Source organism: Nannobrachium achirus (genome assembly GCF_963921795.1).
Source record: "Nannobrachium achirus genome assembly, chromosome: 3".
Lineage (NCBI taxonomy): Eukaryota > Metazoa > Chordata > Actinopteri > Myctophiformes > Myctophidae > Nannobrachium > Nannobrachium achirus.
In genome coordinates this window covers 20,201,979-20,229,823 of record NC_137812.1, presented here as the reverse complement: position 1 = coordinate 20,229,823, position 27,845 = coordinate 20,201,979, and the positions used below count along the sequence as shown (strand labels likewise).

General features: G+C 41.7%; 1 protein-coding gene across 1 annotated transcript; it reads right to left on the bottom strand.

Moving 5' to 3' along the window:
- Positions 1–12,721: 12,721 nt before the first annotated feature.
- Positions 12,722–27,358, bottom strand: hand2 (heart and neural crest derivatives expressed 2). Its single transcript, XM_080721080.1, has 2 exons — positions 26,651–27,358; positions 12,722–13,054 (listed from the first exon to the last, which is right to left on the bottom strand). Exons 1-2 carry the CDS (start codon positions 27,344–27,346, stop codon positions 12,956–12,958), a joined length of 795 nt encoding a protein of 264 aa, XP_080577206.1. The 5' UTR covers positions 27,347–27,358; the 3' UTR covers positions 12,722–12,955.
- Between the last annotated feature and the right edge of the window lie 487 nt (positions 27,359–27,845).

The window sequence follows — 27,845 nt, the reverse complement described above, 5'->3', positions numbered from 1 at the left end:
ACATCTCAGAGGCAAATAAGATACCTTTTTACACTGCAGTTATTTGAAAACTTAAGTTACTATTTATTATTTTAGTAATTACAAAAAGAAAGAAAGAAAAACAAATTCATTACTTCAGCCCTATGCTTTGGCTAATTGAAAATAGCCAATCTACAAGCCCACATTTGCTTTACGATGCGTTGGGAGCTTGTCTGCTATTTTCAAATGATTTTAATACATTTTAAAACTTGTGAAACTGAACATTCCACAGACATGAGTAGGCAACTTTTACCTTTTGGTATAAGTATATATCTTGATGTCAATAGCCTACTCTATACTTTTACTCAAGTAAATACAGGACTTTTACTTGTAAGGGTGCCCTCAGACCAAAATACCTATGAGAGTGGAATCCGCGTTCCGCCAATGCATTTCAATGAGAAGGGAGCGTTTTTTGCAGAAATCCTCTGCTGGCATGAAACCGCTTCACTCTCATTGAAATGCATTGGCGGAAAGCGGATTCCACTCTCATAGGTATTTTGGTCTGAGGGCACCCTAACAGAGTATTTCTACATTGCCGTATTGATACTAGTACTTAGGTAACAAATGCGATTGCTATACTTCTTCCACCATGCATGCAGTGCCATGCAGCAAATCACAAGGCTGTACAATTTGAGTGTGTTTGTTTTTAACTGGAATATGTACAGGCACTTTTACTGTCCTGCGGCCTTACTTTGTTTGTTTGTGTGTTTGTTTGTTTTAGATTTGCACCACAATGACACCGCACAGTTAAATCCAGTATAAAACTGCACTGTCTATAAAGAAACAAACATGTTACACCGCAATTTATTCCATTTGAGTATTTTCCATGTAGTCTCTGTCTGTGGTTTTCAAACCTTTTTGCAGAACATAGACGATCGTTTCATGTCAAGGACCCCCAAATGAATATGTAGGCCTATGTATTGGCCACGGAACCCCATCTGAAAATACTTTGTGTCAGGGACCCCCTCAATTCAAGATTTGTGTTTCAGAAATATTCAAAATGTTCAACATTTTTCCCCTCCAGATTCTACTTTGGAAATAGCCGATCTACAAGCTTGTAGATTTCAAATAGCCGTATTTAGGATTCAAGCGTTTAGACCTTCTCAAGGACCCTTGGGGGTCCCCAAACCCCACTTTGAGAACCACTGGTCTATATTTGTCTTGTCTTGCCTGCCTGCCTGCCTGCCTGCCTGTCTGTCTGGTCTAACAGATTCACATAAAGCTGTCAGTCGTGTGAACCAGGATTAAGTCAGCAGCCAAGCAGTGTGAGATAATGTTAGAGTGCGGTCGAAGTCAGTCACGAACTGAAACCACACACACACGCACGCACACACACACGCACACACGCACACAGGCTTCACCATGTTATTCCAGTGAGGATGGTTCTGCACTGAATACAGTATAATGAAAGCTGTACACACAGATGCTGCTTCAAGGTTCTAATATCTCCATAGCAACTGAACCACATCAGATGGTTTCCATTTGTATGGCTGATATGCTTCTGGATCAGCGTGCGCTTCTCGCCTGTGGGCCGGGGGTATTGCAACTCCACTTTTTTTTTTTAAGATTTGTTTTTGGGCTTTTATGCCTTTATTGATAGGACTGGAAAAAGGGGAGGAGACAGGGAGTGACACGCGGCAAAGGTCATCCCAGTTGAGAATCAAACCGGCTAACCGGCCAGGCATCCATCCATGCCCATGTGGCAATGCCTAAGTGGTATGCACCCAGACCAGTAGGCCAGCGGGCGCCCCGCAACTCTACAATTTTAATGATAATATAACAATAAGTTGATCTTTTCTTTGCAGATTTTGATAATAATTATTATCATCATAATAGAAAAGACATAGATTAACTACTTCAGCCCTATATACTTTGGCTATTTGAAAATAGCCGATCTACAAGCTCACAACGCCTCGCTTTACATCGTCTATTTTTGGCAAAGAGGTTTGCCCAAAGGTTTGGTGTAGACTGTAGTGTATAGGGAAAGATGAACAGAGCAAGTACAGGGTGAAAGGTCAAGTTTACTAAGTATTGACGGTTACATGTCTGAAAATGCACATCAACGTGAATCCAACTGTGCTGTCAAACAAGTCTATGGAGCTATCGATGAAACCTCCACATTTTTATACAACATGTAGTAGGGGAGGGGGGGGGGGGGGGGGGGGGGTCCCTGCTTCATCTTTCTCTCAGCTAAGGGGTCCTTGGCCTGCAGAACGTTGAAGACCCCCGTGCTAAAGAAAGATGCTGGTGCTCCTTAATGAATTGAGTGCAAAGGACCCCAATGTAAACAAGCCGTAGTGCTTTCTTGAGCTGCATGTACTGGCATGTGATTTTCCAATGCGAACTGCTAATAAAGTATTCAATCAAGCAACCAATCAATGCAAAGCAAAATTAGTTGGGCCAATAGTTTGAAAGGTGACGATAAGAGTGTTACGTGGTCAGATGGATGGGCCGTGACCAGTGTTGCATTGGTGATTCAATGTTTGGGTGGACGGTCATTTACTGTCATCAGTCACGTGCACGTTGCTTAAACAACTACTCTACATGAGTTAACAGGCCGATTGATATGCATACGGGCTCGTCCCTTTGTTAAGTCACTCTGCTGTGACACTACAGCGTCTGTAAACGTTGTCGAGGTGTGTGTGCGCGTGACACGACCAATGCAACGCTGGCCGTGACATGCTTTCAGTGTTTCCAAGAGCAGGCCCTGATCCAAGACAAGGGGTTGAGAACCGCGCGGTTGTTGACATGGCAGCTAGTGAATCATGAGGGTCATTTTGGTCGATGAACAATGTAACACGGCCATCTTGGATGTAGGTCAACTCAGTGGTTGCATTGTGGGGAGGTTTCTGACACGGACCAAAACCACTGATCCAAAAAATTGTGCTCAATCATGTTTCAGCAATGAAAAAAACACAATGCATCGCACTTCAACATAATGTGTGCATAATCAGCTATGTTAAAAAAAAAGTTCACATTTTGAAACAATTTAGAACTACTAGTCGGCGACCTGGCCAACAAAGGAACGATGTAAATAGGGAATTGATGCCCCGCCTTTTAATGCAAACCCCATTATATCTGTTTTCATAGGACCCGTTTTGACCATCTGTTTGCCTGTGTCCATTTATGCCCATATATTAAGATATCTGTCTGTCTGCGTCCATTTTATGCCCATATATGGAGATCTCTGTACGGTATCTGCCTGACGGGCGGCTGAGCGTCTAGTCGAGGGCCGTGTATCGGGTCGGGTCGAGGCCGGGCACTGCACTCCCTGCTGCGGCGGGGAACGCGCGTGCCAAAGTCTGTGTAATGCAAACCTCATTATATCTGTTGTCATAGGACCCGTGTTGACCCTCTGTTTGCCTGTGTCCATTTATGCCCATATATGGAGATATCTGTATCTGTCTGTCTGCGTCCATTTTATGCCCATATATGGAGATCTCTGCAGAGCAGACACAGTGCCGGTTCCGTTAAACCCTGATGTCAGACATCAGCTCCGCATACGGAGAATCCAAACCTTTCGCACCGGTTACGGAAAATCGTGTATCGGGTCGGGTCAAGGCCGGGCACTGCTCTACCTGCTGCGGCGGGGAACACGCGTGCTGAATTTGAAGCCGATGGGACGGACGGTTCTCGAGATACGCGGATTACATACCGGTACATACATACATCCATACACGGCACACTCACAGAGACTTCTCGCATTTATTGTAAGATTACATTGGTAGGCATATATTTTGTTGCTAAGTACATTTGTACTTTTACTCAAGTCAATACAGGTCTTTTTTTTTTGTGTGGTTGCCTATTGTACTTGTACGACTTTCTTTCTTTCTTTCTTTCTTTCTTTCTTTCTTTCTTTCTTTCTTTCTTTCTCAGGACTCGTCTGCTTGCATTTTATAAAGTTTAAGAAATTTAACTTTTCCCAAATATGGAGATGACTGACATCATAGATGTCTGATCATGTCATAGACCACATGAGATTCATTGACACAGTATGTCCATATATGGGCATTACAAGATATGGGCTTAATATTGATGACACAGAGATCTCCATATATGGCCATTCATTTATTAGTGAATTAATTTGCCCCATTGACTTGAGTGGGGAAAATTCAAATTTTAAGACAGAATTCATTTGCAAGTTTGACGCGCGTCGCGTCACGGCAACCACACTTGAATGGCATCTTTCTAGTTAGTTTTAATCCCGTTTTCAATTCAATTTTCAATTCAAAGGAGCTTTATTGGCATGAGAAAACATGCGTTTACATTTCCAAAGCAGTCCAGTTTTAGTCAAATATCGGCAGATTTTGTTGATAGAAATGTATTTTGGCAGTCCTTGATGGCGTCGTAATGGCAGATAGAATAGCCTATAGCAGATCTACAAGCTCACACGTTGCGTCATTCAATAATCATCAGCTCCAGGCGGTGACGTATACGAGACATATAGCTTCCTTCTAGATGGCTGCGTGCACGTGAGCGTGCACGTTGTGTTTACAGAAGAGGAGACACGGGTTAGTCTGGGGTCACCGCTCTGACGCCAAGACTCTCACTAATTATCTCCTCTCCTCTCCTCTCCTCTCCTCTCGCCTCCACTAATATAATGTTAATTCAGTAAGTAAGTAAGTAAGTATAGTGATTGGTTGAATATGGGAATACGAAAGGTTGAAATATTGCTATCATCTCTTTCAAAAGAATTATCTTGAGCCTTTCCTGCGTGGATGTATGACTATATTTCTGACAGTAGGCCTACAATGCACAATTCCTTTTGGTTCTGTAAGAATGTTTTCTCTTAGTTGCAATGTAACACTTTTTTTTTAATTCCCATTTCATTTTAAATGGTGCATTTGCATTTATAGGCTATAGCGCCTTTATCCAAGGCGCTTTACATAGATTGTGCATTACATTCACCCATACATTCACGGCAGATATACACTGATGGCAGAGGAAACCATGCAAGGCGCAACTAGGGGTTCATAGTCTTGCTGAAGGACACTTCAACACTAACTCTGGGGGAGCCCAGGATCGAACTGGGAACCCTACAGGAACCCTCCTTGTTCTAAGACGGAAACTCTACCCCTGAGCCACTGCCACCTCGTATACCTTGTTTTAGTTTTTACTGATTTGTTCCACTTTTGCTGTGGCAATGTAAACGTTGTCTTTGTCATGCCAAGAATGGTTTTAAGATGTGTATATGAAATAAGTATGAGTTAACTGCACTGCTCAATGGGATGGACCACCACATTAACATTATTTGCAGATTTTGTCATTCAATGCTATATGACTTTTTTTTAAAAGGTCCTCAATTGTACCAGTGAACTATATTGTCATGAAACTGTACCTTTTCCAATGCAAACTTCTAATAAAGTTTCAATTAATCAATCAATCAATCAATCAATCAACGTCTATTTTGGCCATTTGAAAATAGCAGACTATAGGCCCTATTTTTTCGTTCATGCCTTACCCCGTATGCCTAAAATCTTTTACCATTTTGAAAAACATTTTAAATATTTGAAATAGCTGACCTACAAGCTCACAACGTTTCGATGTAGATCGGCGATTTGAAGTATTTAAAAATGTTTTTCAAAATAGTAAAAAAATGGCAAAGGAGTTTCGGCATAAGAAATGGACAAAATAGCTCTATTTCTACAATGTGGTATTGATACCTTTACTCAAGTAAAACATATGAGTACTTCTTCCGCCACTGGTTCCTGTATGAATGAAGCAGTGAGCAGGTGTGTGCAGGGGCGTCACACCAAATTCTGGGCCCTGGGTACAAGGATTCACTGCGGGCCCCCCATGAATGTTAACTTTCGAAAAATAGCAGATATACAAGCTCACAGCGCGGCACCGCGCTGCGAGCTTGTAGATCTGCTATTTTTGAAAAATCGTGAAAATGACCTGTTTCCATGTCAGTGATGCTCAAAACTTTTCATGTGAAGGACCCCCCATCTCAAAATATTTAGTTCCAGGGACCCCCCAGAGGCAAAATTTGAGTTACAAATGTTCACTTAAAAAATACATATATTCAAAGATTTGCGCACATTTTCACAACTTTTCAAAAATAGCAGATCTACAAGCTCGCAGCGCGGCACTCGGTGCCGCGCTGTGAGCTTGTATGTCTGCTATTTTTCAATAGCTAAAGTTACTAGGGCCCCTCCACCTTGGGCCCTGGTAACTCAGTCCCACTTTCCTAACCCTTGTGACGCCCTTGGGTGTGTGTTCTCTGTGCTCAGGGGCCGTGGCGTGCAGCCACGCTGCAGCGTGCTCCTAACCTGCAAACACACTCTACTGCACCAACATTCCACTGCACCAGGCTCCACTCTGTCTGTCACACACATGCACACACACACACACACACACACACACACACAAGCACGCACGCACGCACAAGCACACGCACGCACACGCGCACACACGCATGCACACACACACAAGCACACACACACACACACACACACACACACGCGCGCGCGCACTCGCACACGCACACACACACAAGTACTCTTACATTTCCAAGGCCAAATGTTTTACTTTTACTCGAGTGCATTTCTAGGAAGGCTAAAAAGTAGCTACAAGAGGTTATCGAAGGCTTCGAAGCAGAATCGAACATGCCTTCTGCTATGGCACTCGACCCCCTTGTTTTCCTTCCTTTTACACTTTGTATGCAAAAGAAATATACAGTACCTGATGTTAATATAGTATTAAGTCTTTTTAAAAGCATGTACTCTTGAATACTTAAGTACATTTAAAAGCAAATACTGTTTTACTATTACTTGAGTAACATTTTGACTTAGCTACTTTTACTTGAAGTGGAGTACATTTTACCAGGAGTAGCCTACTCTGCATGGACGTGCAGAGAATTTTAGAGAGGCAGGGGCTGAACTTTCTAAAAGGGCCTTTTGGTTGCTTTGATGCTTGATTTCTACACAGAGAGGGCAATTCTTTCAACATATGATGCTGCATTCAAGTTCAAGAGAGTTTGGACAAGGCGATTATCTTGAATGCTTCCTTCAGGAAAGAGGGCACTAGTGTTTCTTTCACCATAGTAAAAACTGCATCCATGGTCTGGAGATGGCACTTTTTACAGACAGATAAAAGGGCAGGGGCTCAAGCCCCCTGTGTGCAGTCTGTGCACGTGCCTGGTACTCTGTCCTCTTTCTCAAGTACTGGGGTCGAGTTCTCTGTCCATTTTCTGCTGAGCAGCACGAGCGGGAAGAAATGTTCTAACATGATACGATAATGATGTGATGAGGCTATTAGCCTATAGCTTTATGTGATGAGATGTTTATAAACAACATCCTCAGTGTCAGTGGAACCCTGACAGACAGGGGCGTCACAAGGGGTAGGAAAGTGGGACTGAGTTACCGGGGCCCAAGGTGGAGGGGCCCTAGTAACTTTATCTATTGAAAAATAGCAGATCTACAAGCTCACAGCGCGGCACCGAGTGCCGCGCTGCGAGCTTGTAGATCTGCTATTTTTGAAAAGTTGTGAAAATGTGTGAAAATCTTTGAATATATGTATTTTTTAAGCGAACATTTCTAACTCAAATTTTGCTTCTGGGGGTCCCTGGAACTAAATATTTTGAGATGGGGGGGGTCCATGGCCAAATACATATCATCTTGGTGGTCCTTGACATAGGTTTCTTGCACACATTTTCACGATTTTTCAAAAATAGCAGATCTACAAGCTCGCAGCGCGGCACTCGGTGCCGCGCTGTGAGCTTGTATATCTGCTATTTTTCAATAGTTAACATTCATGGGGGGCCCGCAGTGCATCCTTGTACCCAGGGCCCAGAATTTGGTGTGACGCCCCTGCTGACAGACGTGCAAATGGAGTCCGTTTGGTTGCTTTTGTAGACTGTCTCTGTCTCTCGGAGTGTAAAATGATCACAGAGGAGATTTTCATGGGAACTTGAAACGACAGACTCTGTGCAAACTTCTTGGACTGAAATGGATAATACATTTCTTAAAAGCCTAAATTAATAAACACGAAAGAAAAAATTCCAGATGCCAAGCAAATATAGCCAACCGGTTGGTGCCATGTCATTGTTCCGACGTCCCATAGTCCGACGGTACCTATAACCCTATAACCTTAACCCTAACCCAGGGGTCTTCAACGTTTTCAGGCCAAGGACCCCTTAGTTGAGAGAGAGATGAAGCAGGGACCCCCCCAAAGCTTTTTATAGATTCCATATTGTTTCATTTTTTGACAGCACGATTATCAGTGTATTTTGGATTCATGTAAATTTCTGTTTTCAGATATTTAACCACTTCAACCGTCAATACTTAATAAACTTGACCTTTCATTGTGTACTGTAGTCTGCTCTTTTCCCCCTGTGCACCGAACCTCTTTGCCGAAAATAGCCGATCTACAAGCTCACAACGCCTCACAGCACGAGGTGTTGTGAGCTTGTAGATCTGCTATTTTTAGCCAAAGTTCTCAGAATATGGACACTAGGGTTCAAGTGGTTAAGATAAAAAAGGAGGGAAAAAAGGATTCTATCACACAATGATTTGGAGGAGGCCCTGTAGTAACTCTGAGGACCCCCTAGTGGTCCCAGACCCCCTGTTGAAGCCCTAACCCTAACCTCAGTAAAGCTATGCCTAAACCCTAAACCTTACCCTAGCCACCGTCAGAGTAATGAGATGTCGGACTTATGTGCAGTTGGGATTATGTGCGGTCCCCCTATGGTTTCGCTTTTAATTCTGTGAGCTTGTGATGTAAACCCCCAAACTGGTTGAGAAATGCATGATTGTGTGTGTTTGTGTATAAATATATACGAATATTGACAGTTTAAATATCATTTCACACAAATAGGCTTCCGTCACCATTAACCTGAAGTCTTAAAAAAAGACACACAATTGTGAGTGGATTTCTTGGACTAGGCCTATTGCTTGAAATGTAAGAATGGAGCTTAAATGCTTAAACGTTCCCAAAGGCATGTTTTTATCATTACAGCACTTCACACCACTCACGGTATCATTATTGTACTAGCAATTCCAGTGGTGTAAAGTCAATAATTACATTTACTCAAGTACTGTAGGACCTACTTACATTAATGTAGAGGTATTTTTACTTCACTGGAATATTTACCATCATTCATTTTGATACCAACACTTTTGTACTTTTACCCAAGTACATTTTGAATTCCAGACTTTTACTTGCAACACAGAGTATTTCTACAATGCTGTATTGATACTTTTACTATCAGTAAAACAAAATGGAGTACTTTTTTCCACCACTGAGTAATTCAATGCTGTGTTCAAATGTTCAATGGCTACCCAAAACACTAGACAAGCAGAGGTTGTAAGCAAGGTGTCACAAGGAGGGGGAAAGTGGGACTGGATTACTAGGGCCCGAGGTGGAGGGGCCTTAAATATTTTATGCTTTAGCTATTGAAAAATAGCAGATCATTTTACAAGCTCGCGGCGCGACACTCGAGCTTGTAGATCTGCTATTTTTTGAAAAGTTGTGAAAATGTGTGCAAATCTTTGAATAGGCCTATATATGTATTTTTTAAGCGAACATGTGTGACTAACATTTTGCTTCTGGGGGGTCCCTGGAACTAAATATTTTGAGATGGGAAAGGATTTGAAATACTCAAAGACTTGCACAGACTTGCAGTCGGTGCCACGCTGTGAGCTTGTATATCTGCTATTTTTCAATAGTTAAAGCACAAAATAATGCGTAATAATGTGTTCCCAGTCTAAATGGGTTAAACCCCCCCCTCCCCCTATGAAGAACATTCACGGGGGCACCAGCAGTGAATCCTTGTACCCAGGGCCCAGAATTTGGTGCGACACCCCTGTCAATGGCTACCCAAAAAAACAAGCAGTCTTCATTTAAAGCCTTGTTCAGTGAGTTCCATGTCACAATCCCTGCTTTCAGCCAGGCTACATACAGTAGGCCAGGGGTCTTCAACGTTTTCAGGCCAAGGACCCCTCAGTTGAGAGAGAGATGAAGCAGGGACCCCCACAACCTCTTCATAGATTCCATATAGTTTCATCGTTTGACAGCACAATCATCAGTGTATTTTGGATTCATGTCAATTTGTGTTTTCAGATATTTAACCGCTTGAACCGTCAACACTTAATAAACTTGACCTTTAACTCTGTACTTAGCTCAGCTCTTTTTCCCCTCTACACCAAAGCTCGTAGCTTGTAGATCTGCTATTTTTGGCTAAAGTTCTCAGAATAAGGACACTAGTGTTCACATGGTTAATATAAAAAAGGAGAAAGTTTCTATCACACAAATATTTGGAGGACCCCCTGTAGTAACTCTGAGGACCCCCGGCTAGGGGCCCCGGACCCCCTGTTGAAGACCCCTGCAGTAGGCTACTACTTGTCAATCAGTAGGTGTATAATATAATATACAACAATTTATGGTAAAACAAGACAGTGGTTTTATTGAAATCAACGACAATTAACTTTCCTTTTTTCCTTTTATGACAAATATCAATATTTATTTATCAATTATTATTATATTAATCATTCCTATCACTGACATGACGTCACATCAGTGAATTGTAGCCGGAATCTTTTTTTTCTTCTTTTTTTTCTTTTCTTTCTTTCTTTTTACAAAACATCAACAAACCACCCCAAAAAAATACTGTACGCGGTATCCATGACAACACAATCACCACAACAATCACTGCCCGATTCATGCTCCGTCGTATGACGACGGGGTCGAAAATAAGCCACCGTGGGCTTGTAGATCTGCAGTGGTGTAAAGCAGTGGTTCTCAACCTGTGAGTCAGGACCCCAGGGGGGGTCCCCAAATTATTTTGGGGGGTCCCCACTTAATGTGAAACATTGTAAACGGTAAACAAACCAACATAACGTTTAAGTGTAGAGGGTATAAGCACATTCCTAAAGTGACAATTTAAGGACTTTTTACTAAAATGACAAATTAAACATTGGCCAAATTGTCAAATATTAGAAGCAGAAATTGTGAAAATAGCCGATCTACATGCTCACAGCGCCTCGAAAGGTGAGGCGTTGTGAGCATGTAGATCTGCCTGAGGTTGAGAACCACTAAAGTAACTAAGTCTAATTCACTCAACTACTGTACTTAAAGTTGTACTATGTAACTTTTTTTATAAAACAAATCTTAAAATTCTCCTAACTATTAAATCACAAAAGTTTTAGAAGATCCGCGCCGTGAATTTCAGCCTGTAAAGCCTTCTCTGTATGTAAACTGAGATCCTTGCCGTGGACCGGATCTCGCGCCAAAATTGCGTCATCACACTACCGGCCAATCACAGCGAGGGTTATACAACTGCCGGCCAATCACAGCGCATCTTGAAGTGGGGTCGCTATGGCAGCCATATTTGTTGTCGCCCGTTTGTACCATCCCTTCTCTAGGTAATTTCGCCTACCAGGCAGGGTGAAGGAGTCCGTATCTCTGGAATTACTGAACGCACAGGAACAAGGGACCCATTAAAAGATAGATCTCAGCGAGGTGGAGGCAGACGCGGGGGTCTGAAGGTACGAAAAACGTCCGAAAGACGCGGACGCGACCGCGGTTTGCTATAGGGCTAATGACCACTAGTTGGGCATCTTACACAGTATGGCTTTAAAGGAGTATATTTCACCCCCAAATTGACTTTTTTTCTATTGATTACTGACGCCATAGAGACTTGAATTCTATAATATTTTTTTTGTATTAAGACAAAACATGTACTGTATTTATTGTAAATTCACCCCCATTGATTCCGGATGGGGACCCCATCCGGAAGCAATGGGGGTAATTTCATTGTAATCAAATTATTGTCTTTGGAATGCGACAAAAAAACAAAACATTATTGAACTCGGGTCTCCATGGCGTGAGTAATCAATAGAAAAAAAGTCAATTTGGGGTGAACTTACTTTACTGGAGTATTTCCAATTTTTAGTATTTTCTACTCCACTAGCTTACATCTCAGAGGCAATGCTTATACTTTTTACTCCACTACAATTGAGAACTTTAGTTCCTATATTTAGGCTACTTTGTGATTATTATTACAAAACACATTAACCACTTCAGTCCCAAATAGCAGATCTACAAGCTCGCAAGGCGTTGGCATCCTACGATGGCTTGTGTGCTTGTGGATCGGCTATATTTTTTCGGCACAAATCGGGCGTGTTGCCTTTTTTTTTACTGTCCAAAACAAACAGACACAACGATGGATATAAAGATAGGATGACGTCACATACAGTACATCAAATAGTCTTTAGAAACATAATAATTCTTCAACAACCATCAACTACGACAACAACAATAATAATAATAATAATAATTAGGTCTAACCGTCTATGACATCAACAATAGTCCCTTACCACGTTGTCCTCCCTTCATGGGGACAATGGCAGTGTGTCTGTCCCCCGTGTCCGTGCCGTGTCCCCTTCGGCCCTCGAGCACAGTGCGCACGTGCACACGCACACGCAGGCTCCGTCAGCACGCACGGAGGAGGAGGAGGAGGCGACATTGCACATAAATTATAATTCCTTTAAATAAAAGCTTTGCTGCTGCTGCCTGCACATGTGTGCCATGTTGTCCCTGTGCCGTGACCGCCACAGGCCTTCACTGTGTGTGTGTGTGTGTGTGTGTGTGTGTGTGTGTGTGTGTGTGTGTGTGTGTGTGTGTGTGTGTGTGTGTGTGTGTGTGTGTGTGTGTGTGTGTGTGTGTGTGTTGTGTGCGTGTGTTGTTATTGTGGTGTATCCGTCTAAACGTCTTCTTCATGTGTAAGTGTGATTGACAGTCCAGTCAGTGGGAGGGACAGACAGCAGGCCTGTTGTCGCGGTAACGGAACAGTCCGCGCGTGTTTGTGTTGTGACAAACACACACTCACACAAGCTCACACACACACACACACACTCACTCACACACACACACACACACTCACACACGCGCGCACACAGAGGCACGCTCCAATGTCTGTGGGCCAGTGGTGCAGGTGTCATTGTTTGAGCTCCAGGGCCCAGACGTGCTGCGGCCAGCCTGTCCGTCCCTTGGTCTTCTTGTCCCCCACCGGAGCCGTGGTCTTCTGCGCCTCCACCTGCATGCCCACACAGAGACACTGGTTATTGTCATGGACCTTATGGACACACATGAAGCTCCCCAAAAACAGTGGGCCGGCCCTGCATGGACCCATGCATCTGTGGGTCACACGGACCATTTTGTATGGGTCACGACTCGAATAAAATAAATCCCCATATCCCCCCATATATAGGCCTATATCGTTGTTGTCGGGTGAAAACCCTGTATGTCCAAAACCGTTTGTTTTGCATGTATCATTTTTAAAATGATTTAAACTGAAAACAGCCGATCTACAGCTTGTAGATCTGCTGTTTTCACTACTTTTGTGCGACCGCCTTGTATGATGAAGCAGGGCTTTGCTTTACGAAAGAACATACAAATTTGAAACTTCCGCTCGATAACAACTATATATATATATATATATATATATATATATATATATATATATATTTATAGTTATGTTACAATTTTGATTATTATTACAAAACATATACCGGTACATCAACCACGTCAGCCTTATTTAAACTTTGGCTATTCACAATATGCTATATTTACTTTTGGTACTTTAAGTGTATTTTGATGCCATCACTTTTTTTGCCATCACGTTTTTTTTTTACTTTTTTAATTAGGCTACAATTGCCAAAACAGTGTAGCCTAATATTAGTTATTAATCCAATCATTACATTGTAATGCCACCTCCCCTTTTCCTTTGTAAACATCCATTATTTCACTTTTATATTGTTTCTTTTTCCCTTGCTGTTTTATTGTTTATTAATGCTTTTTATTTTCTCCCCTTTTGTTACTGACAATTCCCTATATGCAAAGTACCGTCTGTCTTACAATGTTATATGAGATACATAAAGTGGTTCCTAAATAAGCTGAAAAGCTTACAGGATCTCCTTTTAGTTTTAGTTGACCTTGCACTAGTGATTTTATACTGTCATGAAACTGTACGTTTTCCTATGCAACCTAATAAATTATTCAATCAATAAAATAATAATAATAATAACAACGTTTTAAAGGAGTAGTTCAACCCCAAAACGACTTTTTATTCTATTGATTACTCGTGCCATGGAGACTTGAGTTCAATCATATTTTTAGTTTTTTTGTTGAATTCCTAAGACAATAATTTGATAACAGTAAATGCACCCTCATTGATTCCGGATGAGGACCCGAATCCATTTGGGTCTCCATCCGGAATCAATGTGGTTACATTTACTATAATCATTTTTTTGTCTAAGGAATGCGACAAATAGGCCTACAAAACAATATTATTGAACTCAAGTCTCCATGGCATGAATAATCAATAGAAAAAAAGGTAATTTTGGGGGTGAACTACTCCTTTAAGCTACACAGTAGGATTTTGTCATGCGCAAAAAAAAGGACAAACTATTAACACGTTGCGATGTGACGTAGGCCTATAAGTTATACGTACCTACGCATAGGCTATAACTAACTAACCTGTGATAGATTAACTTTACACACGAATTAATATATAGGCCTACAACAAACCATAAGTGTATGGGTGAATTATATTAGAACTGTTCTTTGTTTTTGCTGAACGAAACTGTCTTTTGTATAATCGTTCAGTTGCATGCCTATCAAACTGCATATAGGTTCAGTTTTTAATCTGTGAATAACTTCAGAGACATCTGTGATATGGGCCCACACTGGCCACACATGTCTATAGCACATGAAGACATACCGGTGATCATTTAACTGTTGATCAAATTCCTATTAACCTGTAAACAATATAGCCAACATCCGGCAATATGTCTGCCTAACAAATGGGCCCACAATACCAGTGTTTTATTTATGTTTGTTTCTACAATCCCTGTGTTTTTATTTAAATATGTTAATTTCTCTGTGTTTGTTGGTCAAATACCGTTATTTACCTGTACACAAACAAATTAGATATAATCAGTAGTGCTTTGGGGGCCGGACGCGACCGGACGCCGTGTGGCCGGAAATATTTCCCCACATGCACGCGCACGGACGGCACCGAACTGTGCACGACCGTGTAAACGCGTGCATACCCCCCCACGAGAGCCGCGACAACCCCCCACCCCAAGAATCCGCGATAAGTTATCGCGGATAACTACAAGCAATACTTTAATCAGTGGCTACTACTATGCATAACAGGTTTCTAGTGGTGAATGTGTGAGCTCAAGCCTCTATTCATATGGATATATAGCCTACTTAGGTTTCCAGCTGTGACTGCATGTGCATGTGTCGATGTGTGTGTGTCCTCATCCATTACTGTGGTATTTAGTGTTTGAGATTCGTTCAAGGCAAACTTTGTTTCTCTATCCTACTGCAGCGCTGTATTTTCTAAATGAATTTAAAGAAAGTAGAACATAAAATCTTAAGTAACAATGCAAATGTAATTAAGACTAGAAAACTATTGTTTTCCCACCATTAGATCTGCTGACATCCTTTCTATCTAAATAGCCTCTAGAGGCGCGTGCACGCGCGTGCACGTGACGTCAATAAATGACCGTCCGCCCGGGAAAAAAAATCCCAAAGCACCACTGGATATAATTATACAGTGTCTCATTTTAGAGTAGCCTACTGCAAGCCAAAAAGCACTGAACCAACTCACCATGCAGCAAATATCCCAAACCCTACACTTACAATGAAGGCATTTAGCACATCGCTCATGGTGCGACTTGCGATTGCGATATTGCAATAAGCAGAATAATCACCAACTGGCTATAAGAAAACTTCCCACGACTGAACACAATTACACTTCTGAACTTTAATGGATTTTAATGGATATATTTGTCGGTCTCTCTCCCGTATGTCACCGACAGAATGACAGCTGACACACACACACACACACACACACACACACACACACACACACACACACACACACACACACACACACACACACACACACACACACACACACACACACACACACACACACACACGACAGAACATCGTTAATTCCATGCATAAGACAACTCGTTAAAGTCTATATGTCACGTCAGTTCTAGCTGATGACTCCAATAAAACACGAGTGTTTTGCTTTGGCTGTATAGCGGGGGCGATAAGCTTAATTTATACTCGCTGTCGCTGGCCGACAAATAGGACTAATAGCGATCTTCAACCTTATAATAATGAACAACCGGTCTTGTATATTAGTAGCCTATAATAAATTAAACAAACAGTCTTGCATTCCGACCCACATTGCGGAGTGGAAAAAAACGAGGATTTGTCAGATAAATTATTGTGTCATTTTGCGGACGTCAATTGTGGAAAACCCGTTATTAGCTTGTAATTTATATACACTCCACGATGACACGACCAGTCTAAAAAGCAGACACGGTTTTCCTAAATGTTAATTAATTATTATTAAATGTTCTAAAGATATCCACCGACAACAACAAAAAAGATCACACACTTTCACGAAATAATTTCAAGAATAAAATAAAAATAATTCGAAAACAAAGTTTTTTCTCATTTGGTTTGCCAACTTTTAGTTCTACTATTTTCACTATAGTTTGGGATTCCCCGGGCATTATTACTCGCTTTGGGGTCTTGAGCTAATAAATGAACGAATGAATGAATGAATGAATGAATGAATGAATGAATGAAAATGAATGAATGAATGTTTTGAACCAGTTGAACTATAGGCCTACTGTCATACCTTTTTCTATGCATCCTTATAGTTCTGATAAAGTCCTGAATGAATCAATAAATGGAAACCAGCGCTCTCCGCTCCAAGCAACCAAATTATATTTTCAACACCCCGGCGGCGCATATGTATCTATTATGCATCTATAGGCCTATAGCATCTGGCAAGACCCAAATTCAGAGAGAAATGTTTTAACTCAAATCTTTGCTTGGGGTCCCTGCATGGGACACAATATTTTTAGATAGGGGTCCACGGCCAAATACATATAATTTTGGGGGTCCTTGACCTTGACATGAAAAACATACATTTTTCAGAAAAAAGGATTTAGAAGACATTCGTAGAATCGGCCATGTCAGTGGTTCTCAAACTTCATGTCATATCAAAGACCCCCAAAATGATATTTGGCCGCCGACCACCATCTCCCAGAAGCAAAGATTAGAGTTAAAATGTTGAACTCTTGGGTCTTCATGCCAAATGCTAGATGCAGAATAGATCCACGCCCCGGCGGCGGCGGGTCCATTTGGTTCCATGTATGTTGTATCCTCTTCGGAGATAATTTGTCTGGCGACCCGCCGCAGCTTAGCGTAATGGTCTATAATGACCAGGTCAGGAGAGGCCGGGACTTAAAGCCCTTATTAACCAGCGGTGGAAAGAAGGCTACACATGTTTTACTTAAGTAAAAGTATAGTGCATTACCGAATACTCTGTTACAAGTATAAGTCCGGATTTCAAAATGTAGGCTACTAGAGTAAAAGTATGAAAGTATTGGCATCAAAATGTACTTAAAGTATACCAAAAGTAATAGTAGACCTACACATAACATAACATAATATGTTTGAAAATAGCGTCGCGATGCGACGCGTTGTGAGCTTGTTATATAGGCCTATGACCTATCTATATTCAAATGGCCTAGGTACAGTCTAAAATGGTGTATGCATGCTTTATAAATGTATAATTTATCTGCAAAGTAACTTGTAGTAACTCACGTTTTCAAACAGTGGAGTTAAAGTGCAAGATTTGGATCCGAGATGTAGTGGAGTAAAAGTATATGGAAAATGGAAGTACTCAAGTAAAGTTCAAATACCTTAAATTGAACTTGAGTACAGTACTTAAGTAAATCTACGTATAGTTACTCTACACCACTGTTATTAACCAGACTAATAGTCTAACAGGGAAGATTGTATTTCTATACCACCATGTCCCTCTCAATAACACAGAAAACACACACTGCTTACACACACACACACACACACACACACACACACACACACACACACACACACACACACACACACACACACACACACACACACACACACACACACACACACACACACATTCCTAATGTTTTTCATGAATTAAAAACAAAATTCAATGATTTTACAGTAATTTCTCATAAAGAAATCAAAGAAAGGTCGAAGAAATTCCATATTAGCCTAGAAGACAAATGCTTAAGAAGTAGTGAAAATAGCCGATCTACTAACAGCCATCTACTACAAAGCTCACAATGTGTGCTTGTAGATTGCTTTTTTCTCATAACAAATTAAAATAAAAAAAGCATATAGCAAAAAGTAATAGCCTATACCAGATCTACAAGATGTCGATTGATTTGATGCTTTGGTGTGAATTAAGCTGTGTAGTATATGATAAATGACAAAGTAGGTTCTGCGTACGCGCACGCACACACGCACTCGGAATGTAGAGTGCGTGTGTGCGGATAGATATAAAATACATATATAGGCTATATACGCCAATAACGTAAAGTATATATGCGTGCTATAAAAGATAAAACGAAAAGCGTAGGCGTAGGCCTATTAATAGCCCATATCTGCTCCACATGCGGTAAAATGTATTCGTTATTGGTTTGCAGTATTGTTTGGTTTATTTAATAATAATTGCATATTATATATATATATATATATATATATATATATATATATATATATATATATATATATATATATATATATATATATATATATATATATAACGCTCTTCACGTGATGTTTGCTTAGATATAATAATATTAGTGAGTGATCCATCCATTTCTAGACTAAACAGCTCCATATGCCAGCGGTACGGCCCTCCTCTACAGTGTGTTTAACCACTGCTAAGCATGCAGGGTTTGCAGTCTGCAACATTATATAGGCTAGGGCTACTTTAGTAAACACTATAGGCCTATAGGTATAGTTTACTAAGTCAACTATAATATAGTTGACCGTGTGGAGTCGGCTCTGTACTTGGTCCGCTCTCTCTCTCTCTCTCTCTCTCTCTCTCTCTCTCTCTCTCTCTCTCTCTCTCTCTCTCTCTCTCTCTCTCTTGGTCCGCTCTCTCTCTCTCTCCGTGGTTCTCTCCGTGGCGTCAATTGGGTACGGCATGGGGTATGCAGCTGCCATACCCTGGGTCCAGGGGGGAAAATAAAAGTCACTTTTAAATATAAATCCATGAATGTCTCTCTTTTTTTTTAAATCTTTGCTGGTTATTATGTTGTTAAATTACAGTAAAATAACTACAAATGCAAAATTTAACAAAATGGTATATTCTCCACACTTTTATTCTCCCCATCGTGACAAAATGGTATATTCCCAGGTTCCGCAGGTCAGCTGTACTTCTTAAAATCTAATTCTTAAAAAGAAATGTTGCTAAGGTATGGCAACATGACTGGAAGACACCAGTCATGTTGCCATACCTTAGCCTTTTCTGAACTGACGCCACTGAGTTGTTAATTAAGGGTTCTATAGCCTTACATTTTAATCTCAATGACCCCCATATAACTCTGAGTGAGTGCAAATGGACACTCATGGGTCCGAGTGACAAGACCTGCGTAGGACCATTTGGAGACCCCGCGGCCACAAGGAACCCACGAGGGTCCCTGGACCCCACTTTGAGAACCGCCAGGAATTATTGTTATTAATTGTGATGAAAGTCCAGAATGTCCATGCCGTTTCTAAATTCGACGAGCCCTCATAGGCTTTAACATTGGTTTACATTTGTAAAATTACAAATTGAAAAATGAAATGATGCAACCTCATACACCGTTTAATAGCAGAATATAGTATATATTACCAGTAAGACTCCCTAATCGGGAGATAAGCGACCGTTGGTCGCTTATCTCCATAAATAGAGCAAAAATGTGTTTTTCCAAAATCTTCCTGATCCATGTTGTTGACATGAGTGTAGACATACTGTGTAGTGATTTTTGTGATTTTAGGGCAAAATCTGAATCGGCCTCATGGTGGCGCTAGAGGGCCATGTGAGAAATGAGGGGTGGGGTCTCCTCGCCGCCAAGGCGGACGAATAGGTACCGGCCCCGGCTCTCCCGGTCGCTCCTAGCCCGAGTTACGGCATTTTATGTGAGCTGCAGTGGCAGGGGGTCCTCCACTGGGGGCGCCACCACTTTTGCATCCGTTCTGGAGCACCAGGAGTGGGTGGTCCCCGGGAATGCCCCGTGAGCAGCCCCGTTGGGGTGGTCATTTGGTCATTTTTGCACATTTGGTAATTTTTTACACCTGGGGGTCCCCCAGGGACCTGGGGGTCCCCGAAACTCCGGGGGTCCTTGGAGGTTGTAGTTTGGCAGGCAAGGAGTGTGTGTGCAAAATCTGGCATGGATCGGGGCAACGGTTGCAGAGATATGAGCAGGGCAAAAGTGTGACGTGTGACGTGTGACAGAGGGAGTGACGGAGGGAGTGACGGAGGGAGTGACGGAGGGACAGCCGGTGGAGGTTTGGATAGTGTGCAAGTAACTGCGACCTACGGTCGCAATAATATATATTTTCTATTGATTACTCACGCCATGCATGGAGACTTGAGTTCAATAATATTTTTTGGTATTTGTTGCTTTCCAAAGACAAACACATAATTTTAGTAAATGTAGGCTACCCTCATTGATTCCGGAATCAATGGGGGTTAATTTATTGTAATCACATTTTTGTCTATAGGTATGCGACAAATACAAAAAAAATATATATATAATAATAATAATAATTAAACTCCAAGTCTCCATCGCGTGAGTAATCAATAGAAAATAGGTAATTTTGGGGGTGAAATACTCCTTTAGTTTAGCCAAGACTGGATCACACCTCGATTAGGCCATTAACAAATTACTTAATTAATCATCTTTCTTTCAAAAAAGAAAGACTGTCATAGCGTCTCCGTCAATTGTGTAGAGTGTGTGTGTGTGTGTGTGTGTGTGTGTGTGTGTGTGTGTGTGTGTGTGTGTGTGTGTGTGTGTGTGTGTGTGTGTGTGTGTGTGTGTGTGTGTGTGTGTGTGTGTGTGTGTGTGTGTGTGTGTGTGTGTGTCTGTCGGTGACACACGGGAGAGAGACCAAATAAATACAGAGTTGGGGTGCCATCCATTAAATGCACATCATCAGAAGTTTTCTTATAACCCAATTAATTGTAAAGATAAACTATAGGCCTGACTATTGGTGAAAGAGTTCATGATTATTCTGCCTATATTGCAAAATCGCAAATCGCTCCATGGCAAGAGCGATCTGCTAAATGACACTATAGTGTGTAGGGCAGGCTATATATGGGATATGTGCTGCTCACTCTGTCATATAGGGCCGAAATGTCAGATCTGCAGGCAATTGGTGTCAGTAGATCTGATGATACGTTCGGAGTGCCGCGACCGCAGGACACCGCCGTACGACACAGTATACATAGGCCTACATGAGCTATTTCTGGCTATAGGCTCCAGGTCGTGACCTTTGTGACCTCGACACTGTGATTCCATTGAGAGAAACAAGTCAAGTGGCTCCCTGCTTAAACACTGTTTATACTAGTCTAGGCTATCACTGCTTAAACACTGTTTATACTAGTCTATGGCTATCACTGCTTAAACACTGTTTATACTAGTCTACTAGGCTATCACTGCTCTAACACTCTTTATACTATAGGCTATCACTGCTTAAACACTGTTTATACTAGTCTAGGCTATCACTGCTTAAACACTGTTTATACTAGTCTAGGCTATCACTGCTTAAACACTGTTTATACTAGTATACTAGGCTATCACTGCTTAAACACTGTTTATACTAGTCTAGTATAGGCTCACTGCTTAAACACTATATGATATGCTATCACTGCTTAAACACTTATATAGTATAGGCATCACTGCTTAAACACTGTTTATACTAGTAGGCTATATCATTGCTTAAACACTGTTAATACTAGGCTATGCAACATTGTTTATACTAGTATGGCTATATGGTTAAACACTGTTTGTAGGCTATAGCCTATGGCTATGGTGGCGCTATCCCATCCGACCTTAATTGGCTCTCTAGCACAGTGCTAGAATATGTTATCATTGGGTTGGATAATATTTTGTCCCATTGGGGTCCATTTGGTTTCATTTCACGCTCTCAAGAGTTAAAGATCTATAAGGGTCCATTTGGTAACCAACTGGTTGAAAACCACTGCTCTAGCTATAGATTATTTCAACAAAAGTTTAAAAAGGGCAAATGACACCTTGCTGGGTTTTAACTCAATGGACTGTGAACCTGTAATGTTTGAATGGAATGTCCATGTTTAACTTGACGTATTCTATTAGACTTTCGATTTGTTGACGTGATTTTCGTTTGTATGAAAACGTTCGGCATATGACAATATAACATAATATAGCCTAATGTTGGCTTAAATTATATTATGATGTTATGATGACATTACATTATAATTATGGGATGGTCTATATTGTGTTATAGGCTATTATACTAATACGACATGATGTCCTATTAATATTGTATGATACATGATACGAATACCATTATATTATATTATATTATGGCACAATACGAATATGAATTATTCTTGATGACATTTTGATACTAATTTATGGCATATTGTAATATTATTAGGCTACATTGTTTTATAGAATAGATTAAAATATTTCATACATTTTTCAGTGTTTGCGCGGAGAGATCAAAGCTATAGTCTGTATTCTGGACAATGTGCACTTTTATTTTTATTTTCTTTGAATTTGAACTCACGTGACACTAACATACCAGCCGTATAAATGCACATTCATCCCAGCGCGCCGCACACAGACACAGAGAGAGGTTTATAGCGGAATATTACTTTCTATGGTGTGGTAAAGTATTGCATTATGAGTTATGACTGTCCATTAAAGCTGTTAAAAAAGGGGTCTGGAGTGTAACAGTACAAATTGTACCAAATCTCGCAGAGGTCCATTTGGTTCAATTTGTGACTCTCAGAGTTAAAGCTCAAATGAACATTTCACGGGGGTAATGTATGCTATAGAGTATAGACCCCAACGTATGAAAAGTTGCTTCGGTTTAAATAATAATAGCAAATAATAATACTGTCCGTTTAAGAAATACATCCACACGAGTTACACCATATTAGAAGTCACTCATACATACACTTGGGGACCCCATTGAACGACCTCAAGTCCTCTTGGAAGGCATCGAACCCCACGTTGAAAACAACTGGGTCAAACCAATTGTTTGATTCATTCATCATTGAAAACGATAAAAATGACTTATTTTTAAGATTACTTTTCGACCATTTAGACTAAAGCGCTATTATACATGTATTATTATTTCTCAATAATTGTGATATAGCCTGTCATTCGGCTAAATCTGCATGCCAACCCCATATCAAGTTTCTTTATTTCTTTATTTTTTTCCCCTTCTTTTTTCTCGTATGATAAATAGGCTAATGATGATTAGCTGCTATAGCCTAAGCATTGCATATGTTCATATTGCTTTGTGGACATAGGCCTATGTCTATTTATCTCTCAACATATTATGGTAGCTTACTAGGCTACAGCCCATGACGTAAACGTCTGATTTATGAATAGGCCTAAGAAACATGGCGTTTATAGTTTTGTCTTCTCATAATTAGCAGCACAACAACTGCACCCATAATTAATAACATGTCCTCCTCACATGATGTTACATAGTGCGTACACTCAGTCACATGCCAAGGATGGCAAGTGTTTGTTGTTGTCCACCGTTAATTGTACGCTACGCAATCGGGCCTGGCTATAACTGTAAGCTCTATAGGCTTATTCCTATTAAGATTGTTTGTCTCATTAGACCCAAGGTATTCGACGTGCCATTTGGTGTTGCGGACATAACAGAACTCCACATTCCAACACAGATCACGCGCTAAATATACAGGGGCAAATAAACCAAAATTAAAACTTCAGAGATGATTTAATGTCTACAATATGGCATCTCAAATGTGTGTCTGATGTTATTGTTCGTTCAACATAACGCAATTATGTGACGAATTCCACCAACATGCCAATGTGCATTTTAGCTTGTGTGGCTTTTGTTACAGCCTACCTCTTCGTAGTCTCTCTTAACCCTACACAATAAAACCCACAGGTTTTCATTTACCTCTGAGAGTGCATGCAAAATGGTCCATTTGGTTCCATTGTGCACACTCTCAAGAGTTACAAACGGCTAAATTACAAGACTCTTTACGGTGTAATAGCTTGTTGCAATGCAACAGCGGCAATTACAGCGTGAAAGGAGCTTTTATTTTGACATCACACATATCATTACGGCGGTTGTACGGCAATAAAAGTCAACGGTCCACTGCGGCCATTATGATAATGCACGTCTGCTAAGTTATTGTTCTGTTATTTATGTTTCTCTCTCTCTCTCTCTCTCTCTCTCTCTCTCTCTCTCTCTCTCTCTCTCTCTCTCTCTCTCTCTCTCTCTCTCTCTTCACACACAGTTTAAGAGGTCGTTCTGTCAAAATGCTTGGTTTTGGATTATATCATTACTTTGAGAGATCATAATTTAGAATATGTATTTCATAGTGTGTGTGTGTGTGTGTGTGTGTGTGTGTGTGTGTGTGTGTGTGTGTGTGTGTGTGTGTGTGTGTGTGTGTGTGTGCGTGCGCGTGCGTGTGCGTGCGCCCGCGTTTTCCATTCACAGAAACCGGCCATGCACAAAACAAAAACAGTGTTGTCCTACATTGTTGTGAATATAGACTATGGTTTACATTTCACTCTTTGCAGTTTGCATCACACACAAGCACGCACGCACGCTCGCTCGCACGCACAGGAGAGGTTATTTAATATGAGCAAGTTAAAGGTCAGACAACATGAGGCCCAGCATGCATGCTAGCTCATACAGGCGCCGTACACAATCCTGCTATTACAGGTCCATTTGGTTCCATTCCATTCGTACATGCACTCTCACAGAGTTACAAAATGCCCAATTGAACGGCCCTTCACACATCGCCATATTATAGCATAAGTCGTCCCCGTTGAGAGGCACGCAAAAGTGCGTGCGGAGTGTGTAGTGCGTTCGTATTTTATCGCGTGTGTTTATGATAGACGTGATATATTGCCATGGTTAATGGCTTCTGCTTTCTACTGTTTGACCCCCCCCCCATCCCTCCACAGTAAACATCTCGGCCTTTTAGGCTACTGTATTATTCATATTTTAGTTTAAGGTATATAAAAATATATTTTAAATATTACATCACTCAAATGTCTTTAGAGATAGATTTTCTCCTCTTGTCGATCAGATATAAATGGAGTTCTTATAATTTCGTAATTTACATTTATAGCTAACAAACCAGTCCCATATATTATGATATAGCCTACGCAATGCGTTGTACAAAAGTACAAAAAAAAAGTTAAAAACAAAAAAGTAATTAAAAATCCAAAATTAATACATTCTCCTGTCATCTCCTCTATTGCTTCCGTCATTATAGCGACATCATCGTGTTATTATAGCCTAAACGTTTTAATTCAATCAACGTTTAGATTGATATAGGCCTACCTTATTAACATGCAGTTTCCAAATCTAGGCCTGGTGCTATAAAAGGATAACACAAACATTGTGGTCCTGTGTATTCAATTCTATTCATCATAAGGTCGCTTAGGCTTACTAATGTTTTTCTGCCCATATCACTAACACCAACACGCTATAATTCCTCTCTCAGGGACAGGGTTTTGTCTCTAAAAAAGTATTTCTGCATGCGGGGCAAACATGGCTACTACGCTTCTAACAGCCTATAGTGGGGCTGCGACGGCGTCTCTCGCCGATAACAGCAGATTATTATGACAGATACAACAGATATACACGCAGCTCTAGGCCTGCTAGACAGCGCGGGGCTCATGTGAAGTGGGCTCTGTCTGCCGACCTGACCTCTATTTGGGCAAGAATGCTAGGAATTGATCTGGCGACGATAGAGCATGTTTTCACTTAAAGAGCTGTGTTGTCCCAGCACTGTAAACTCCCTTAAAAGTCCCTTTAATTTGTACTTGTATACTCTGAAGGCTAGAAATGTACAGCATGGGTCAATTTTTGTTACATTTGTAGTAGTATTTGAAAAACATCATATAGGCCTATAGTTCAAAAAAGGATCTCAATGTAAATAAGCCTTGTCCTTTTAGTTGACCTTGTACCAGTGAACTGTACTGTCATGAAAATGTATGCAAACTTCTAATAAATACTTCACTTCAAAATCAATCAATAAATCAATCAGGCCTATATACCTTGTTTTATTTGTACCCTTTTAGAGAATATATATGTTTATATATTTTTCAGAATAGTTCCTTTGCATCCTTTCACAATTACATTCTAAGGATTTTACCGTAATATAGTTTTTTATTATTATTTGTATTATATTAAATTAAAACAAATATTAAATGTATTTTGCTCTATTTTTAGTGTGTTTTTTACGTCTCAAATGCGTAATATTTTCCGTGAAACACTTTGCATCGCCTTGTTGTTGTGATGTGCTACTGCTATAAAAAATAAAAATAAACTTTTCCTATGCCATAAAGACTGCTTCATACTTTGTTGTGGGCTGGTGATGATGCATGCAGAAATAGCAGATCTACAAGCTCACAACGCGTCACGAATGTGAAGCGTTGTGAGCTTGTAGATCTGCTATTTAAACTGAGCATGACCCCGGCCGGCACGCAACCAAGTATACAACCGAGGCTTAAAAAAACAAGCCCATCTTATTTCCCCCTCTCACCGCTTCTCTCTTCCGCCTCTCCTCCTTGCTGCCCTCGGTCTTCTTGAAGTCGGCCTTGAAGGCCTCGGTGTCGCCGTGCTGGCCGTCCTTGTCGAGGATGTCCATCAGGTACGCTATGTAGCTGGTGGCCAGCCGCAGCGTCTTGATCTTGGACAGCTTGGTGTCCGCCGGCACGTTGGGTATACACTCCCTGAGCTCCGCGAACGCCGAGTTGATGCTCTGCGTCCGGCGCCGCTCCTTGCGGTTGGCCGTGGGCCGCCGCTTGACGGGGCGGCCGGGGTGCGTGTGGTGGTGGTGGTGGTGCATCGGGCTGCCGTTGACGCTCAGCCCGCCGTGAGGGACGCCCATGGCGCCCGCGCCGCCGGGGCCGTAGTGGTGGTGGTGGGAGTGGGGGTCCATGCCTCCTGCCCCGTTGCCGGAGCCGCCGCCGCCGCCGCCGCCGTGGTACTCGGGGCTGTAGCCGGCCGCCGCCAGGCCGTACTCCGTCGGGGAGACGTCGGCGTGGCTGATGAGCCAGCCCGTGAAGTAGGGCGCCCCGCCGCCGCCTCCGACGCCGACGCCGCCGGGTCCGTCGTCGGGGTGGCCGCAGCGGCCCGCCGCCGCTGCTGCGGCCGCGGCCGCCGCGGCGTGGAAGGAGTAGTGGCCGTCGTGGTGGTGCATGACCGGGTGATGCGGGAAGCCCGACACCAGGCTCATGGTGCACCCGTTGCACGGCGCGCGCACGCGCACGCACGCACGCACACACACACACACACACACACACACGCACGCACGCACGCAAGCAAGCAAGCGCTCACGCACCCGGGATGCTGGGCTTCACAGCGGGGTGATTCTCCGGTTATGAACTACTAGCGTTGAATCTCTCCATCGGTTTTTGGACCGAGGGTGGGGGGGAAAACAATACGATGGAAATGAAATACGAATAATTCGTCCCGATGGACTCCGAAATCCTCCTCCTCCTCCTCCTCCTCCTTCCTAGACTCCAACTAAAAATTAAAAAATAAATAACTTCCAACTCTCCCGGTGAAAAGCAAAATAGAAAGCGACTTTGTTGAACCAGTTGTGACTATGCAGTAGTTCTCAATGCCTGGCTTGCAAATAAATAACAGTTACTTACAGGCGTTCTGATCATCATTCTAACGGCGGAAAAGGAGGGAAGTAACTGCACAGAAAACAAAAGTTGGTCATTCCATTA

Bases quoted from the DNA above. Each gene is read 5' to 3' on its own strand.
- hand2 (XM_080721080.1), bottom strand. From the start codon at position 27,346: ATGAGCCTGGTGTCGGGCTTCCCGCATCACCCGGTCATGCACCACCAC. The intron at 13,055-26,650 runs GTGAGAGGGGGA...GTGGGCATGCAG, and splicing joins AGAGGCGGAAGAGAGAAGCG to GTGGAGGCGCAGAAGACCAC.